Below are 18679 nucleotides of genomic sequence, written 5' to 3'. Positions count from 1 at the left end.
AGGCTGCGTAAAAGCTGTCAGAGCACAATCTTTTGTGCATCAACAGAATTACTGTGTGAGAGAGAGACTAGCCTCAAAGATGGAGAAATGCATATCAAAACATACAACTGAATTATGTACAAATTCCAGCTTCATATAGTTAGGCTTATTCTCTGTATTTTAACAAGAGAGACGTAAAGAGAGAAAATCTAATTTCTATTGATGTTAAGACTAAAAATATACCTTAAATATAATCAGAGACTTTAGAGGCAAGAAGTAACTCTGACAACAGTATTGGTCTTTCAATAAATAAAATTAGGAGCTAGACAAGAAGAAAGAGCTAAATTGAATGTCTTAATTTTTGTGATATGTATACCTGGAGAGTAAAACTTGAAATCCATTCAGCTCCTCAATAGATTAAGCATGAATTAGATGCTTGGTATTGCACTAAAACTGAAGAAAATAGCAACCCACTCCAGTATTCTTGCCTGGGAAACCTCATGGACAGAGGAGCCTGATGGGCTACAGTTCATGGGGGTCACAAAAGAGTTGGACACGGCCTAGTGACTAAACAACAACAACAACTGCACTAAAATATGGGAGTAAATAAGATACTCTCTTTCAAAAGGTATCCCTTTCTTAAGGCTCGTGTATTAAAATGTATACAGAGGGCCTTGAGTATTTTAAATGTAGTAATGTAGTAAAAGAGACCACAGAGATACCTAGGACAACTCATGACGTTGGGAAAAAAGCGTAAATGCAGGGCACAGACTGTATTGTTGAAAAAATATTTTTTTCACTGTATGGTGAAAAAAAATGCACTTATGGTCAAAGGCAGAAGTACAGATTCTGCCCCGATTCCACGAGAAAGGAGGCTGCAGAGCTATAGCCAAGACCAAAAGAGATGGACTTGGGGGCCACTCGAGACAGAATTTTCTTTCTCTCGGGTTAAAAGGAGGAGAGAACTAAGACAGTGGCTGTATGATGGAGAAAGAAAGCATGACAGACCAAGACAAAGCCCACACATCTACAAAAAGGAGGCTCTTTGGATTAAAAAGAGGAACAACGGCATGGAATACCTTAAAGTGATTCACGTTTAAGCCTTGCTTTGCTGACCAATGTCTAAACTATGTCATATTTTCCCCCGTTTATAACTGTACTCAGTTTGCATCCTGAAATTCCCTTCCACAGCTGCACTGTGCTTGAAAGGGTTTGCTCTGTCCACTGTGATGGACAGTGTAGAAAGCAGGGCCAGAGGAAAGAGTATAAAAGTATGGACCACGGGAAGAAGATACGATAACCCTTTACTCCGACCAAGTGGAAGATAAGAAACTTGGCATCTACAAAATAGAGGGAGGTAGAATCAGACAAAGGAAGAGTGGAGAAAGCCTATTTCCTTCTTAAAGGCCTGAGTGGGGTGTGAGATTTCATTCAGTGAAAGGTCACTGTGAAGAAGGAATTCAAAGGGCCTGGACTCCATCTTAGGCCTGTTCATGCTGATCATACTCAGCCACCTTTCCAATGGACTCTGAACTCTGTTTAGTGCCTATGAAAACAACAACAGAAGGATAAGACTCCCTCCAGACAGAGGGAACCTTGAAGATCGTATCTAGGTTACTCATCGCCTAAGAGAAAACATATACTAATCACCCCTTCCTCCAGAGAGGCCATAAATTTTTCTGTATCTATTGGAGTGTAACCTCGGGTTTACTGATTATTGGCTAATTGTTTGACTGTTTGAGCACATGAGCACATAGCATGTGGATGATGGGGTTATTGGGATTGTATTTTCCTTGGTTTATGTAAGTCTCAAGGAATTTGGAGTGGTGGGTTCAGACACGTACACATGGGGTATAAAAGATTTTCACACATGCTGGTCGGGGTCCTTGGCTAAGAGGAGACTCTGCCTTGGGCCTGCCGGTGTAATAAACTGCACTCCACTATCTGCATTGTCCTTCTGAGTGAGTTTGTTTCCCGAAACGCGTGGCTACAACAACTGATCCTCAAGAAAAACAAGACAGAGAGGGAACCTAGCAAAACAAGACAACAACTGATCCTCAAGAAAAACAAGACAGAGAGGGAACCTAGCAAAAGGCTAGTGCTATGCTTTTGTATTCTCAGTATGGAGCCACAGTTGTACCATATTCTTTCTTCTTTTCCATCCCAGCTTTAATTTATGCTGAAAGAAGATGGAAAAATTTAAATTCAGGGAATAGGAAACAGAAGTTATGGCAAATTCAGCTTCCACTCTTAGCCCTCTCTTCCTCATGTAAAGTGACTCGAGAAGCTAGGAAGATGAACAGGAAAAATGTTTTCAAGTAACAAAACATGCTGGTAAAGCAAGATAGGACTTCCCTGGTGGCTCAGATGGTAAAGCGTCTGCCTGCAATGTGGGAGACCTGGGTTCCATCCCTGGGTCAGGAAGATCCCTGGAGAAGGAAATGGCAGCCAACTCCAGTACTCTTGCCTGGAAAATCCCATGGATGGAGAGCCTGGTAGGCTACAGTCCATGGGGTAGCAAAGAGTAGGACACGACTGAGCGACTCTACTACCAAAGCAAGACAGTCCACTTTAGAGAGGGCATACAGTCCAGTAGGCAGTAGAGAGGAAAAACTTAAGCGTCTGTTATCAAGTTGTCCCAACCCTAAAAGCCATAGGTCAGACCCAAAAGGACTAAAGATAAGAACTGAGAATAAATTAGAAAGAAACTTCAAAATCAATACTGAAGGTATTGATTAAGAGTCAGATTAGGTTGTGATTTGTAATGTTAATGAGCAGTAAGAAAAGTACCAATTCCACACAGAAAATTTTCTTTTTAAATCTTGGTTTACATGTTTCAATCTCAAAAACACTGCATTTAACATTGGTGCTCTCCTCCTTTAAAATGGGGAGAAAACACACAAGACCTGTATGCTTATCTTTCTGCATTAACCACGCCTATCAATTGCTCAATAAAATTTTTGTAGTACTGCATTATTTAAATCTTTTTTTTTTTTTAAATAATGTTCAAGAGAGATACATTACCCCAATTCTGCTCTGTGGTATCAGGTGGTTCCAAAGTACATATAACTATAAAAAGGGACTAAAATGATCCCATGATCATGAAATTATTAGCAACAAATTATACTCACGCCAAAACTAAGATCCCTGAGGTAACTTCTCTTTTCTAAGCTCATCAGTGTACAAATGAAGTCTTAATATTGTACTTATAACTCTGTACTAAAAATTAATTTCACAAATATACAACACACGATATGCACCAGTCTAGGAAAAGACTACTGTTTGGATATAATGCTATTTCTTCTCCTCTTAGCTCTTTTTCCTTTGGGCATTTTGTTTTGCACTGGCAGTATCAGGAAACGACACTCAAAGCAATCAGATTTCTAACTTGTTCGCAGCCACAAAATACTACTAGGCTAGTTATTAGACTAGAAATAGCTTTTGTGTTATATGAATTTTAATTACTGATATCTGCCCCCAGTGACCATAAACTAAGGCATCACCAGCTGCACAGAAATGTCAATTCAGAAAGAACTTTCATCTCCAGGTACAAATTTTTATAATCCCCCAATTCCATCATATACAATTTTACTTTCAAAATATAAAACCAATTATTCAAGAATGAACTGCAACCAAATGTTGAACACCCATTGTGGATGTGGTATAGGGCTGTTCAACTGTCATTACTGAAACAATAATCCCTGACTAAAATTATAAATGCCACCCACTTCTAATTAAAATATTATAATACAGATGTCTGTAAATTTCTAGATTGTTGTTTGCAGAAATACTTTGATTGCTTTGTCAAGACAGTCTTTGTGGAGGTTTTTAACTTTTAAAGTGAGCGTGACAGGCTTGAATATCATGGTTTGCATTTTAAATCCTTATGAAAGATTCCCCCACCCCCTATGCTTCTATTTCTGCCTAATGTGTTGTTATCTCTTGGGAGGAAATTAATTCTTCGGTCTTTGGTGTGCAAATTCAAATGGACAAAGCATGCAGCATTTTTTTTTTAAACCATGTAGTATTCTTACACTAGACTATATAATACAGTAGGCAAATACTGCTGAATAGGCCTTTAGATTCAGTCTTGCAGGCATCCACTTTAATCAACAAAATTCCAAATTTATATATATATATAAATACTTAAAAACCAAAAAAAAAAAAAGCCAAGCCAAAAAAACACCCCCAACAACCTTAGTTCTGAAGATTAAGACAACACAACTGGTCGCTCACAGAATGAAACAGTTTCTTCTAATGTTCTATCACTTTCAGACCAGGAGCTCTTGCCAGGGTGGGGAGAAAAGGCGAAGAGAAGTCTTCTTTTCAAGCTGGGGGCAGGGGGGTGGGGTGGGGAGTTGATGATAATAGAGACAAGAAGATACTAATTCTTTCTAAAAAGCCTTAGGTTTAGTGGAAAGAGACTTCCTGGTTTCCCTTCTAGGTATCATTTTTGTTCCCCATGCCACAGGAGATGGCAGACATGCCACAAGAGACAGACAGATTTCCTGTCTCTTTGGATCAGTGGCTGAATGCCAGAACTACCTAGGTAAAAAATTTAAAGATAGTAGGCCTCCACATTAGATCAATACAACAAATCTCTGAAGGTATTTTCTTTTTAAAAAGCTTCCCAGGTGATTTTAGTCTACAGCCAGCACTGAGACCACTGTCTAGACAACAGAGGGCACTTTTTCTTTTCTTTTTTTTTTTTTTAGAAGAGTTACAGATTCTGTATTTTTGATTTTTATTTTATTTTTTAACTTTACAATATTGTATTGGTTTTGCCAAATATCAAAATGAATCCGCCACAGGTATACATGTGTTCCCCATCCTGAACCCTCCTCCCTCCTCCCTCCCCATACCATCCCTCTGGGTCATCCCAGTGCACCAGCCCCAAGCATCCAGTATCGTGTATCGAACCTGGACTGGCAACTCGTTTCATACATGATATTATACATGTTTCAATGCCATTCTCCCAAATCATCCCACCCTCGTCCTCTCCCACAGAGTCCAAAAGACTGTTCTATACATCAGTGTCCCTTTTGCTGTCTCGTATACAGGGTTATTGTTACAATCTTTCTAAATTCCATATATATACGTTAGTATACTGTATTGGGGTTTTTCTTTCTGGCTTACTTCACTCTGTATAATAGGCTCCAGTTTCATCCACCTCATTAGAATTGATTCAAATGTATTCTTTTTAATGGCTGAGTAATACTCCATTGTGTATATGTACCACAGCTTTCTTATCCATTCATCTGCTGATGGACATCTAGGTTGCTTCCATGTCCTGGCTATTATAAACAGTGCTGCGATGAACACTGGGGTACACATGTCTCTTTCAATTCTGGTTTCCTCAGTGTGTATGTCCAGCAGTGGGATTGCTGGATCATAAGGCAGTTCTATTTCCAGTTTTTTAAGGAATCTCCACACTGTTCTCCATAGTGGCTGTACTGGGAGGTGGGTCATAGAGGATCCTGCTGTGATGTATGTTGGAGAGTGTTTTGCCTGTGTTCTCCTCTAGCAGTTTTATAGTTTCTGGTCTTACGTTTAGATCTTTAATCCATTTTGAGTTTATTTTTGTGTATGGTGTTAGAAAGTGTTCTAGTTTCATTCTTTTACAAGTGGTTGACCAGTTTTCCCAGCACCACTTGTTAAAGAGATTGTCTTTAATCCATTGTATATTCTTGCTTCCTTTGTCAAAGATAAGGTGTCCATATGTGCGTGGATTTATCTCTGGGCTTTCTATTTTGTTCCATTGATCTATATTTCTGTCTTTGTAGAGGGCACAATTTCTTACGAGAAAAGGGATTCCTTATGAGAAAGGTCCTATGACTGGAGACTACATAAAAGAATGCTATGGCATTTACACAGGCGGGATAATGATGTCCACAAAGTCAACCAGAACACAGAACATACACAGGCACCCTTACCTGCAGTCAGGGACGGAGGCAGTTGAAAGGAATCTTATACATCAGTGACTCTATATTTGGATTATATGACTCTATCAGTAAAAAACCTTTTTCCCCAGCCACGTGCCTTGTGGGCTCTTAGTTCCCTGACCACAAAAACAAAAGCTTTATACTCTTATTATAGTTAGCATTTTATTATAATGCTGTCTATGCTTTTAAGAGCTATGCAGGCGCCTCCACCAATTTCCGATACACTCTCATGGAGTTGGGGGGCGGCAGAAATCACTAAACATTCAAGCAGTGTAACATGGTAGCTTACAGTCAATCTTTGTTAATTAAAGAGTATATGACTCATCACTATAATTATATTAATATTAATGACTCATTAACGCTATGACAACGTTAACAAAGGTTGATACCATGAACTGAAATGTCACTTGACGTTAAAGAGTCTCTTTAAAAGGGATGTGACGGCTTTATATCCTAACAAGTGGTTCAGAATACAATGTATTTGTACTTATTTTAGTACTAAAAAGACAGCAATGAAAAGCACTCCAAAAATATGACACTTGGAATCTATCCTTCTATACCTGCCAGGTAGATATAGTGCCAACATCACTCTGAACATGAATTAGAGGTCAGAGCTTTGATACACGCCAAAGTGCCAGCTCTGACCTAAGAGAGACTTTCCTTTTGCCTCAGAAAGGATGGTATGTAGCAGTATGACAAGAGTGACCCTTGTAATGGAACTAAAGAAAAAAACAATTGTAATTTAAAAATGTGGACTCACTAGGTCAAAGGAAATATAGATTATACCCAAACAGGGTCTGAAAAGGCATGACCAGAGAAACTGAAAAAAATGGTAGCTCCTTGAAGACAGAAACTTTATTTATTTGGTTCACCAAGAGTAGGTATCTCAGGCATAAAATTGGCATTAAAAACAAACAAACAAACATTTTTTTGTTCAGAGGAGACAAATCTTATGTAACTGTGGTAGGCCACTGTCATGCTAAGTACCAACACTTTTTCCTAGCTTCCCCCCTTTCCCATCGCAACAGAAAAACTTAACACTGTAAAACTTCCACTGTAATGATTCAGACAATAGGTACTCACTGTGACAGTTTCAACAATTCAAAAAGACTGACAATTCCAAGAATTCAAAAAGATTTCATGAAAGAGAAAATCAGGATAAAATCACCCTAGCACCTAGCACTAAAAAATAACAATTGTTAAAGTACTGAACTAATCCTTATTTTTGGACATTTGTTTCTAGTCTTTTCCTATTGTAAACAATAGAAACAGTGTAGCAATTTTTAAAATTTGGATGTCTTTAGAAGGGACACATGCACTTCAGTTCATCATAGTCTCTACCATTTACCTTCTTAAATTTCAGCATCCTACCCAAGAAGATGCCTGCTTGGCCCTGGAGGCGTCTACATTTGCTACCTGTCTTTATAAAATAACCGTAAGATATTCAAATATCATAAAGTAGTGGTTGGGCAGATACTAACCTGCATCATTTGATAAGCTTGTAACTTAAAGGCCAAACTTAAAAAAGAGTATTTATTTCTTCCTAAATTCAGTATCAAGGGGAAATCTCAAGAAACAAAGTAGGACACAAAGGTATCAACTCTCAACTGCTCCTTGACTTAACTTGGACTTCCTTTTATTTTCAGAAAATCATCACTTTCTCCTTACACTGCAGGTGTAAGATGTATACATGTGTGTACTATACATACACACACTGTGTATGTGTACAAATATATACACTATATATTCATAAAATGTGTGTTAGTCACTCAGTCATGTCTAACTCTTTGCGATCCCATGGACTGTAGCCTTCCAAGTTCCTCTGTCCATGGAATTCTCCAGGCAAGAACACCGGAGTGGGTTGATATTTCCTTTCCCAATATATATAATAAATATAGTACATACAATACACTTTAATGAAAAAGTTTTTTTACATACAGGCAGCCCACACTTTACATAGTAGTGTGAGGCTGTAAAAATTCCTAGAAAAGCTGAAACTAGGGAAAGCAATCTTAATAATGGGAAAAATGACCATTGGTTCATGATCCTACTCTCAGTTATAAAGGTATAGAAAAAACTCTAAAGCTAATATATATTTTTAAGGATACTATGCTTCAAAACATTAGAAACACTGAAGAAATGTTTTATTTCTCTGAAAAACTTTTCAGGAGTCATTTCAGCAGTGGTTGTCTTCTCATTGTATGACTTTGGCTATAGAGTGAATACCTTTTCTGTGCTCAGCAAACTGTTATCTTGCCCACTAAGCCTGGATACCTCAAGCACCTGACAGCAAGGTGTGTGACTGCTACGGTCCTTTCAAAACCTAAGAGTCTATGACATTAAAGACAGACCAGAATGAAGAACGACATGAAGACTTACATTGTATTGATGATTAGCAACAGGTTTGTAATTGGTTGTCACGACTTTGTCCAGCTGCTGTGATAGCCTTACAGGTTTGGAAGATTCTTCTATTTGCAATCTGAAAAACAGAAGGCATTATCAACAAACTTACTTGTTTATTAGAGTGAAACCTGAACAGGTATTCCGATAATCTTTTTATCAAGACCTAATACTTCACATATAAAGAAGATATATCAGCCTTAATACTTCAAAAACACACTGTATGTGACTATAACATGGAAAGCAGACCACCAACTAAACATACAAACTATCTCATTTATTTCTACAACTTCCTTCTAAATCATATACTGTACAGTCAAACCTTAACTTTTAAAACAAAGAAGCTAATCAGCTTTAAATTTATGGAAAAAAAATCTGCATGTAAAAATGAATTATCTTAAGTTATATGGTCTAAAACTAATCAAGGTACTTATTTAAAACTTCCAATCATTTGACAAAAGTACATAAAAACAGGACACATCAGCACTCAGGCCAGTAGCTGCTTCACTGGACAGTGCAGATAAATGATCCATCTAAACTAAAATGCAACTAAAAATAGCGCTTTTGGAAAAAGAACTGTAAAATAAACATATGACACTATGTAGAGCATATTATAAAATATAATACTAGTACATATTCAAATAGCAATCTTAGGAGATTTTGTTTTGGACTAAATATTACCGTGGGCTTCCCTGGTGGCCCAGTGATAAAGAATCCACCTGCCAATACAAGAGACGTGGATTTCATCCTTGGGTGGACAGATCCCCTGGAGCAGGAAATGGCAACCCACTCAAGTACCTTGCCTGGGAAATCCCATGGACAAGAAGAGCCTGGCAGGCCACAGTTCTTAGGGTTGTAAAGAGTCTGACATGACTTACCAATTAAAGAACAACAAAAGGTAAATATATTAGGTAAAGGTAAAGGTAACATATATTACCATACCAAGTGACTCACAGTCAACCATTTACTTATTTTAAAAATTAAATTATTCTGGTATATGAAGACAGTAAATCTAAACAAAAACGTTTTAAGGCAGGAAAAGGTATAGCTTTCCAAAATGATTACTTTTTTCCAAAGTAACTATTTTTAAAGGACAAAAGGCACCACTGTACCTACAGACTTCTTAACTTAAAGCACTACAGGAAAAATAATTGCCAGCCATGTCTAGCTAAATTATAATCAAAGAGTAAGAATGAAATAAAAATACTCATACAAAAACATAGATCCTCACCAAGAGAACTACTCAAGGATTCATTTCAGCAAGAAGTTAAATGAACCCCAAAGGAACGATGCAATGATCACAGCAAAGAAACTGAGAACCATATTAGAAAATTATCTACTTGATACAGACGAAAAAAAGAAGATACAGTTTTAAAGAAAGTGGAACTTCACATGAAAGATGGGAAGAGATCAGAATGAAGGCATTTAAGATTCCCATATATATTCTAAGTTTTCTGTAATAAGCATCTATCACTTTTACAATCAGAAAAGTAAGTATACTTCTTTTATAGGAAAAAGAAATATTGTTTCTGGGAAGGTTAGTTTGAAAGCTATAAAAATGTTGCTCATTTAAAAATAATATATGTTGAACATAATATATCACTTTCTTTTAATGGGACTTTAAAAATAATTTTCATTTAAAATTCTTTCAAAGGAACAACTTGTCATATAAAAGGTAACTGTTTCTTTTTTTATAACATTATTATTTAATTTGTTGGATGGACTTTCTGTTCTGTTTCCTTCTGCTTATTTTTAGGTGGTTGTTGTTCAGTAACTAAGTCGTGTCCAACTCTTTGCAACTCCATGGACTGCAGCACACCAGGCTTCGCTGTCTTTCGCTATCTCCTGGAGTTTGCTCAAACTCATGTCCACTGAGTCAGTGATGCCATTTAACCAACTCATCATCTGTCACTCCTTTCTCCTCTTGTCCTCAGTCTTTCTCAGCATCAGTGTCTTTTCTAGTAAGTCAACTCTTCACATCGGTGGCCAAAAGTATTGTAGTGTCAGCTTCAGCATCAGTCCTTCCAATGAATATTCAGGGTTGATTTTCTTTAGGATTGACTGGTTTAATCTCCTTGCTGTCCAAAGGACTCTCCAGAGTTTGCTCCAGCACCCCAGTTTGAAAGCATTAATTCTTTGGTACTCAGCTGTCTTCATGGTCTAACTCTCACATCCGTACATGACTAGTGGAAAAACCATAGCTTTGGCTATATGAACCTCTCTCAGCAAAGTGTTATCTCTGCTTTCTAATATGCTTTTTAAGTTTGTCATAGCTTTTCTTCCAAGGAGCAAGCATCTTTTAATTTTGTGGCTGAAATCATCCTCCACAGTGATTTTGGAGCCCAAGGAAATAAAGTCAGTGTTTCCACTTTTCCCCCATCTATTTGCCATAAGAGACAGAACCAGATGCCATGATCTTTGTTTTATGAAAATTGAGTTTTAAGCCAGCTTTTTCATTCTCCTCTTTCACCTTCATCAAGAGGCTTTTAGTTCCTCTTTGCTTTCTGACATAAGGGCGGTGTCATCTGGGTATCGGAAGTTGTTGATATTTCTCCAGGCAATCTTGATTCCAGCTTGAGCTTCATCCAGCCTGGCATTCTGCATGATGTACTCTGTATAGAAGTTACTATAAGCAGGGTCACAATATACAGCCTTGATGTACTCCCTTCCCAATCTGGAACCAGTCCTTTGTTCCATGTCCGGTTCTAACTGTGGCTTCCTGTGCTGCACACAGGAGCCTCTAAGGAGGCAGGTAAGGTGGTCCAGTGTTCCCATCTCTTTAAAAAATTTCCACAGTTTGTTGTGACCCACACAGTCAAAGGCTTTACCATGATCAATGAAGCAGAAGTAGATATTTTTTTGGAATTCCCTTGCTTTTTCTATGATCCAGTGGATGTTAGAAATTTTGATCTCTGGTTCCTCTGCCTTTTCTAAATCCAGCTTGTACATCTGGAAGTTCTCAGTTCATGTACAGCTGAAGTCCAATCTGAAGGATTTTGAGCATAATCTTGCTAGCATGTGAAATGAGTGCAACTGTAGGGTAATCTGATCATTCTTTGGCACTGGCTTTCTTTGAGATTTGATATATAATACCAAATTCCTCAGGAAATATTAGAGACCTACCAATTGCTTTTTTAATTTGAAAGCTGTAAATACTACTGGTTTTGTTTTTAACTGCGATTGCCAAATTGAGTATAGTTATTTCAGTATTAAAATATAAGTATTTTAATTCTTTCAATTATTTACAAATCCATATATATTAACTATATAAGATCATAATTTTATGAAGTGTAAAAAATGTACTCTAGAAATGTCTTCAGAAATTTACTGTACATGTAACCATAAATTGTATTTACTGTGTTACTTTGTTTTCATGGGCCAAGTAGAGTTTCTATAAACTAGGAAAAAAGCACTAGCTAGAGCCCTAGAAGGGAGCTATCCACCCACAGATGGACTTCGATTTACAATCTTTCAATGGCCTCTTCACTGCTCTTGGGTGATGCACAAGCTTCTTCCCATGACTGCATGTCATTCTGGGATCTAGTCCCTGCTCCCTCTCCAGCTCAATCCACTGTTCTCCTACACGTGCATTGCTATGGCTGAAGCTGTGCCATGCCCAGACTTTAGAAGAAGCTTCTTACAGGCAGTCATCCAGCAAATCTTTACTGGGTGCCTATTCTTGTTGTTGTTCAGTGGCTCAGTTGTGTCTGACTCTTTGCGACCCCATGGGCTGTGGCACGCCAGGCTTCCCTGTCCTTTACCATCTCCCAGAACTTGCTCAAACTCATGTCCATCAAGTCGGTGATGCCATCCAACCATCTCGTCCTCTGTCTTCCCCTCTCCTTCTGCCTTCAATCTTTCCCAGCATCAGGATATTTCCTGGGTGCCTCTGTCTACCAAGAAAAGACTTGCTTAGTGGAAGACAAACATTAAACAAATGCTTACCTATAACTGGTTATCTGCGGGACTAAAGAGGGACAGGGGGTTGGTATTATGACAACTGACTGTGTGCTGCTACAAAGTAAAGAATAACTCCAAGATGTTCACTTGGTAAGCTGAAGCAGGTCAGCCCACGTTCCTAAGAGGTGAAGCCCAAAAGACTAGGTGGAAACAACTCCTCCAAGCCAAGAAGACGTCTCAAAGTGACTGACAGACAAATGTTTAGAAAGAAATGAATGGTTGCAGATAGGTATAGGAATGTTTACAAAGGATTAGAACTATGCTGCTGCTGCTAAGTCACTTCAATCGTTTCCGACTCTGTGCGAAGCCATAGACGGCAGCCCACCAGGCTCCTGTGTCCCTGAGATTCTCCAGGCAAGAATACTGGAGTGGGTTGCCATTTCCTTCTCCAACGCATGCATGCATGCTAAGTCACTTCAATCATGTCTGACTCTATGTGACCCAATGGATAGCAGTCCACCAGGCTCCTCTGTCCACAGGATTCTCCAGGCAAGAGTACTGGAGTGGGTTGCCAGCAAGGAGATCAAACCAGTCAATCCTAAAGGAAAACAGTCCTGAACATTCATTGGAAGGTCTGATGCTGAAGCTCCAATACTTTGGCCACCTGATGCGAAGAACTGACACATTGGAAAAGACCCTGATGCTGGGAAAGATTGAAGGCAGGAGGAGAAAGGGATGACAGAGGATGAAATGGTTGGATGGCATCACCGACTCGATGGACATGGGTCTGAGCAAGCTCCAGCAGCTGGTGATGGACAGGAAAGCCTGGCGTGCTGCAGTCCATGGGGTCGCAAAGAGTCGGACATTACTGAGTGACTGAACTGAACTGAGAACTGCTACTGCTAAGTCGCTTTAGTCGTGTCCGACTCTGTGCGACCCCATAGATGGCAGCCCACCAGGCTCCCCCGTCCCTGGGATTCTCCAGGCAATAACACTAGAGTGGGTTGCCATTTCCTTCTCCAGTGCATGAAAGTGAAAAGTGAAAGTGAAGTCGCTCAGTCGTGTCCGACTCTTTGAGACCCCATGGACTGCAGCCTACCAGGCTCCTCTGCCCATGGGATTTTCCAGGCAAGAGTACTGGAGTGGGGTGCCATTGCCTTCTCCAGAACTGAGAACTACACATGTGTAAATCCTTTGGAGGGAAAAAAAAAAAACAAGTGGCAGCCTGTTTCTGAACACCTCTCTCTGTATTCTAACCTTAGGCCTATCCCCTTAATGCAATCAGTTCTCAGGGGCCTGGCCTCTCTAAATGGTAATCTAGCTGTTATGCTGCCACTAAATTATCTTTTCTGTTTCAATCACCTCGCTCCACAATTTGATCTTATGAGACATTCAAGGAGGGAGGCATGCACTGGCTTCTTCTTTCCACATTAAATGATTGTTCCCATTACTTCACAGCTTGAAAATACCTTGGGATTTCACTGTATTTAGGTTAAGTGCGTTTTTATAAATGGTAGCTTATTTCTTGTCATACTCTTACACTAGAATTTATTTCAGCCACTGTATCCTGATTCAGATTTAGGTGGCATGGTTTCCTTTCAATTCTAATGCAGAAGTTCTAACAGCCAATTTCATCTTTCATAGAGTGTCATGCCATTTTTATCCTCAAAGTATTCAATCTTTTAAATATATAAAGGAAAACACTGAATTAACTTTTTTTTGAAAGAGCTCATATAAAAATTTAACCTTCTTATTATACATTTAAAAAGTCAAGTTCAAGGGTTTTGTTTTAATTAAAAGAGGATATCTTATGATTCAAAATTCAAAAGGTTAACCTATGGATGGAAAATATATTTTTGAAGAACTAAACCTTAAAATACTTTAATTAACTTGAATAGTTTAAAATAATTTAGCAGGGTTCTTTACTTAACACTAAATAATTCATTTAACATTATCCCATGAAGTGTCAGAACAATTTGCAACTCCATTTCACCACTGAACAATGTACCAAATTAAACATCACTGACCTCAACATGCCTTCAGAGTCAAAATAAGGTTTAAAACTAGGCTTGTACAAAATAGTACAATGTGAAAAATATCTGGTTTGCACAGCTGAACAGCAAACTACACACAGAGGTCTGGGGCTGGACTGGGGGAAAGCTGAAAGTTTTACTGTCCCAATCATGTAAGAAATCGGTCTGGGATTTGCCTGGTGGTCCAGTGGTTATGAATCAGCCTGCCAATGAAGAGGACATGGGTTTGATCCCTGGTCCAGAAAGATCCCACGTGCTGCAAGGCCACTAAGCCCATGCTCCACAACCAAAGCAGTCACTTCAGTGGGAAGCCTGCACGCTGCAATGAGGAGTAGTGCCCACTCGCCACAACCGGGCAAAGCCTGAGCGCACAGCAGCGAGGACCCAGCGCAGCCAAAAATATATAAATCTTTTTTTTTTTTAAACAGAGTCTTAACTTTTTCAGAAAATTTAAAAACATGGTGTTATTTTCAAGAAAAAATAATAGAAAAATATCACTATATGATCATTTGGACACAGATAGACCCTACTTTTACAAACCACTAAAAAACAAAAGTGTGGTGCTAATTACTACCACCATTTCCGGACAGTTTAGAATATATGTCCACAGTCTTAGAAGACTAGGATTCACTGAATTACCAGTCTTTCTAGAATATTATATAAAGGGTCAGTTTCTTACTTTCCAATCAAAGGAAAAGCTCAAGGGTTAAATAACCTAAGACTGAAAACACTAATAAAACAACCATAACAACAGACATCTAGAAAGTATTTTACTATGTTGTAGAAACTGTGTTAAAGCTCTGCATACATCTTCTCAATCTTAAAAGCACAACAATGGGAGCTCACATCTTTTCTTTTTTTTAACCCAAAGCCTCAAGTAGTTAATCTATACACTCCCAAAAAGGCCATATAACTGAGTAACACCTCTATTTAAAAGTTCATTGAGTTTAGTTAAAAACAAGTAATTCTCTTGTAATAACTATAAATGGAATATAACCTTTAAACATTATGAATCACTTTGTTGTATATCTGAAACTTATATAATATTGTATAACAACTAATCTCAAAAAAAGCAATTTTCCTTTATTGGGGAAATTGAAGGTACCCACCTGCTTTCAGTTAGCCCAATTCTACACAGACACGTACAAAAGAGCACATTCTTTATTTTTTTTAATTTGGTCATACCAAGTAGCATGTAGTATCACAGTTCCCTGACCAGGGATCGAATCCACACACCCTGCATGGGAAGAACGGAGTCTTAACTGCTGGATTGCCAGAGAAGTCCAATACATTCTTCTTTACAACAATGAAAAAAGATTCCTATTTCATCAATGTCACTGCTGCTGCTGCTGCTAAGTCGCTTCAGTCGTGTCCGACTCTGTGCGACCCCTGAGACGGCAGCCCACCAGGCTCCCCTGTCCCTGGGATTCTCCAGGCAAGAATACTGGAGTGGGTTGCCATTTCCTTCTTCAGTGCGTGAAAGTGAAAAGTGAAAGGGAAGTCGCTCAGTCGTGTCTGACTCCTAGCAACCCCATGGACTGCAGCCTATCAGGCTCCTCCGTCCATGGGATTTTCCAGGCAAGAGTACTGGAGTGGGGTGCCATTGCCTTCTGCAATGTCACTAGCCACTGGCTATAATTATGGTTCATAATCCACCTTATTAAAGAGCTTCATTATGGTGTATTACAATTTACACACTGTAATGGGAATTCAATCCTCAAATAAAAATGTAGTATAAACACCCTCCAAATATTTCAAATGTCAAAATCTAAAACAATGAAAAAAAGCCAAATTTCTATTGCTCTAAGCTGTTGGCAGACTGGGGAAGACAAGTCTACATATTTTATTCAATTAATCCTTCATTGATCTCACTTAGTGCATCCTATATAAAAGTAACAACGAATATTGGTTAAGCAAGTGAACAAATGACACCTTTATTGGACAATTATATCACAGGAGAAAAGGCTGAATCCCGTATTAACAAATTCCACAATAACGCCTCATTATGGAGAAGGCAATGGCACCCCACTCCAGTACTTTTGCCTGGAAAATCCCATGGGTGGAGAAGCCTGGTAGGCTGCAGTCCATGGGGTCGCTAGAGTTGGACATGACTGAGCGACTTCCCTTTCACTTTTCACTTTCATGCATTGGAGAAGGAAATGGCAACCCACTCCAGTGTTCTTGCCTGGAGAATCCCAGGGACGGGGAAGCCTGGTGGGCTGCCATCTCTGGGGTCGCACAGAGTAGGACACGACTGAAGCGACTTAGCAGCAGCAGCAGTATATACACATAGACTATTCTCCTGCCTAAGCAAAAATCCCTAAGTAATACTGCCTAGCTAATCTGGTTGTCAAGTATAGAATTAAGCAACTCCAAAATCACTGAACAAGTGTTTCCATCAGCAACTGCCAATGTGTAGGAGTCATTTTACGATGTAAATATCATTACTTTTGCATTCATCTATCCTTTGTGCTCCAGCTACATTTGACTGCAATTTATGCTATTCTTAAAATGACAGGTTTCACAAAAGAAGGTAAATTATCTTACGATGTTGATTTCATTTTTGAAAAGGAGGGAGTAAAGCAGTGAAGGAGGTAAACAGTGCTTCCCAAGGGGGGAGCAGGAGGCTGACATTTGCAGGGTAAGCGAGAGAAAAGTGTCCCTGCAAGGAGAAGCAGGAACAGCCAGAGTGCTGGGACTGCCTGTGAACAAGAGGACACCTTCTGGGCCCCAAGTCAGAAAACAAGATGCAACATTCAGAAGAAGGCCCAGCTCAGGAGCGGGCAGGCAGAAGGCTAGGGGGAAGGCAAGGTGAGGGAATAACCAGGGGATCTACTAATACCAAAAGGTTCTGATGATGCCTAGTTTTAAGACAGTACCAAAAAAAAAAAGACAGTACATTTACAGGAAGCTTCCACAGGACAGAGTTTCTCAGAGGAACAGTAATAGTATTAACAGTATTGGGTTGGGCAAAAAGTTCATTTGGGTTTTTCCATACAACCTTAAGGAAAAGCCCAAACGGACTTTTTGGCCAACCCAATACATATTTGTCTGTTAGAATGTGGATTTGAAAAAATTTCAGCACTTGCAACTGACAAGTAATCAAACATATCCTTACCTGGAAGGACTACTAGAAGGATTACACAGAGTAAACATTAAAATTAAGTAATTTAAGTGTCTTACAAATACCTGTTAATTATTTTAAGCTTCATGAAAATAGGGACCTTGTTCATATTCCCAGGGCCTAGAAATTAGGCATGCAATATAAATGTGTTAAATAAGCAAGTGAGGGAAAAAAAAGATGAGAAGAAGACAAGTTTTAGGCTGCAATTAATCAATAATGGTAATCTGGACGTCATATCATAAGATTTACAGTAATATAGAGAAGGAAACGGCAACCCACTGACTGCAGTATTCTTGCCTGGAGAATCCCCATGGACAAAGGAGCCTGGTGGGCTACAGTCCATGGGGTTCCAAACAGTTGGACATGACTGAGCAACTTAAGCACAGCACAGCACATGCTAACACCCAGATCTGCCATTTAAGAGAAGAGACTGTAAAATACATAAGGCTTAATTTTCACTCTGTAGGAAAAACCCAACAAAGGGAAAAAACTCCATTATCTACTTGCACTATCCAATAGAGTAGCCACTGCTGCTGCTGCTGCGGCTAAGTCACTTCAGTCGTGTCCGACTCTGTGCGACCCGAGAGCCGGCAGCCCACCAGGCTCCCCATCCCAGGGATTCTCCAGGCAAGAACACTGGAGTGGGTTGCCATTTCCTTCTCCAATGCATGAAAGTGAAAAGTGAAAGTGAAGTCGCTCAGTCATGTCTGACTCTTAGGGACCCCATGGACTGCAGCCTACAGGCTCCTCCGCCCATGGGATTTTCCAGGCAAGAGTACTGGAGTGGGGTGCCATTGCCTTCTCCAGAGTAGCCACTAGCGATATGCAACTATTTAAACTGAAACTTCATTTCCTCAGACATGTCAGCCATGTTAAGTGTTCAACAGACACATGTGGATACCACAAGACAATACAGACATAGAATATTTCTTTCACTGGTGAGGGAATAAAAATTCACAATGGGCTTTGCTTGCTCCTACATTCGTTAGAAACAAGTCACCCACGAGTTTTTGGGTATGTGTTGGGTAAGGTAAAGTAAATGACAGCATAATGAAGACACTTTATAAGTGTCTTGGTTTTGTTTTTTTAATTACTGCCTACTTTTTGTTTTACAGCCAAACACTGTAAGACTGTCAATCCCTTGTCAAATTGTCACTTCTCCAGGAAGAGCATACATCACCAACATTCCAGAGAGTATCCTCCATTAGCTAAAAGACACAGAATCTCCACTCAATAGTCCAAAATATAAGTATCTCACCCAATGGCCAAAATATTTTTACTATCTTATATAATTTCCTTTA

The 18679-nt window shown here is 39.2% G+C and overlaps 1 protein-coding gene and 1 long non-coding RNA gene across 3 annotated transcripts in view; both read right to left on the bottom strand.

Annotated features, from left to right (window-relative positions):
• Positions 1-18679, bottom strand: part of GTF2F2 (general transcription factor IIF subunit 2) — a 135677-nt gene that overhangs the window by 14735 nt on the left and 102263 nt on the right. For both annotated transcript variants that reach the window (XM_086328899.1, XM_086328898.1), the window contains exon 6: positions 8301-8400. In XM_086328899.1, the coding sequence (XP_086185025.1) occupies positions 8301-8400 (100 nt within the window). The remainder of the gene's footprint in view (positions 1-8300; positions 8401-18679) is intronic.
• Positions 464-4810, bottom strand: LOC147361410 (uncharacterized). The gene is made up of 2 exons (XR_015137876.1): positions 2064-4810; positions 464-2009 (listed from the first exon to the last, which is right to left on the bottom strand). It is a non-coding gene; the product is annotated as an uncharacterized LOC147361410 (long non-coding RNA).

This window comes from Bos grunniens, chromosome 12 (assembly GCF_055505025.1).
Source record: "Bos grunniens cultivar Pamir isolate PY7600 chromosome 12, Bosgru_T2T1.0, whole genome shotgun sequence".
NCBI lineage: Eukaryota > Metazoa > Chordata > Mammalia > Artiodactyla > Bovidae > Bos > Bos grunniens.
This window is presented reverse-complemented; position numbering and strand designations above follow the sequence as displayed.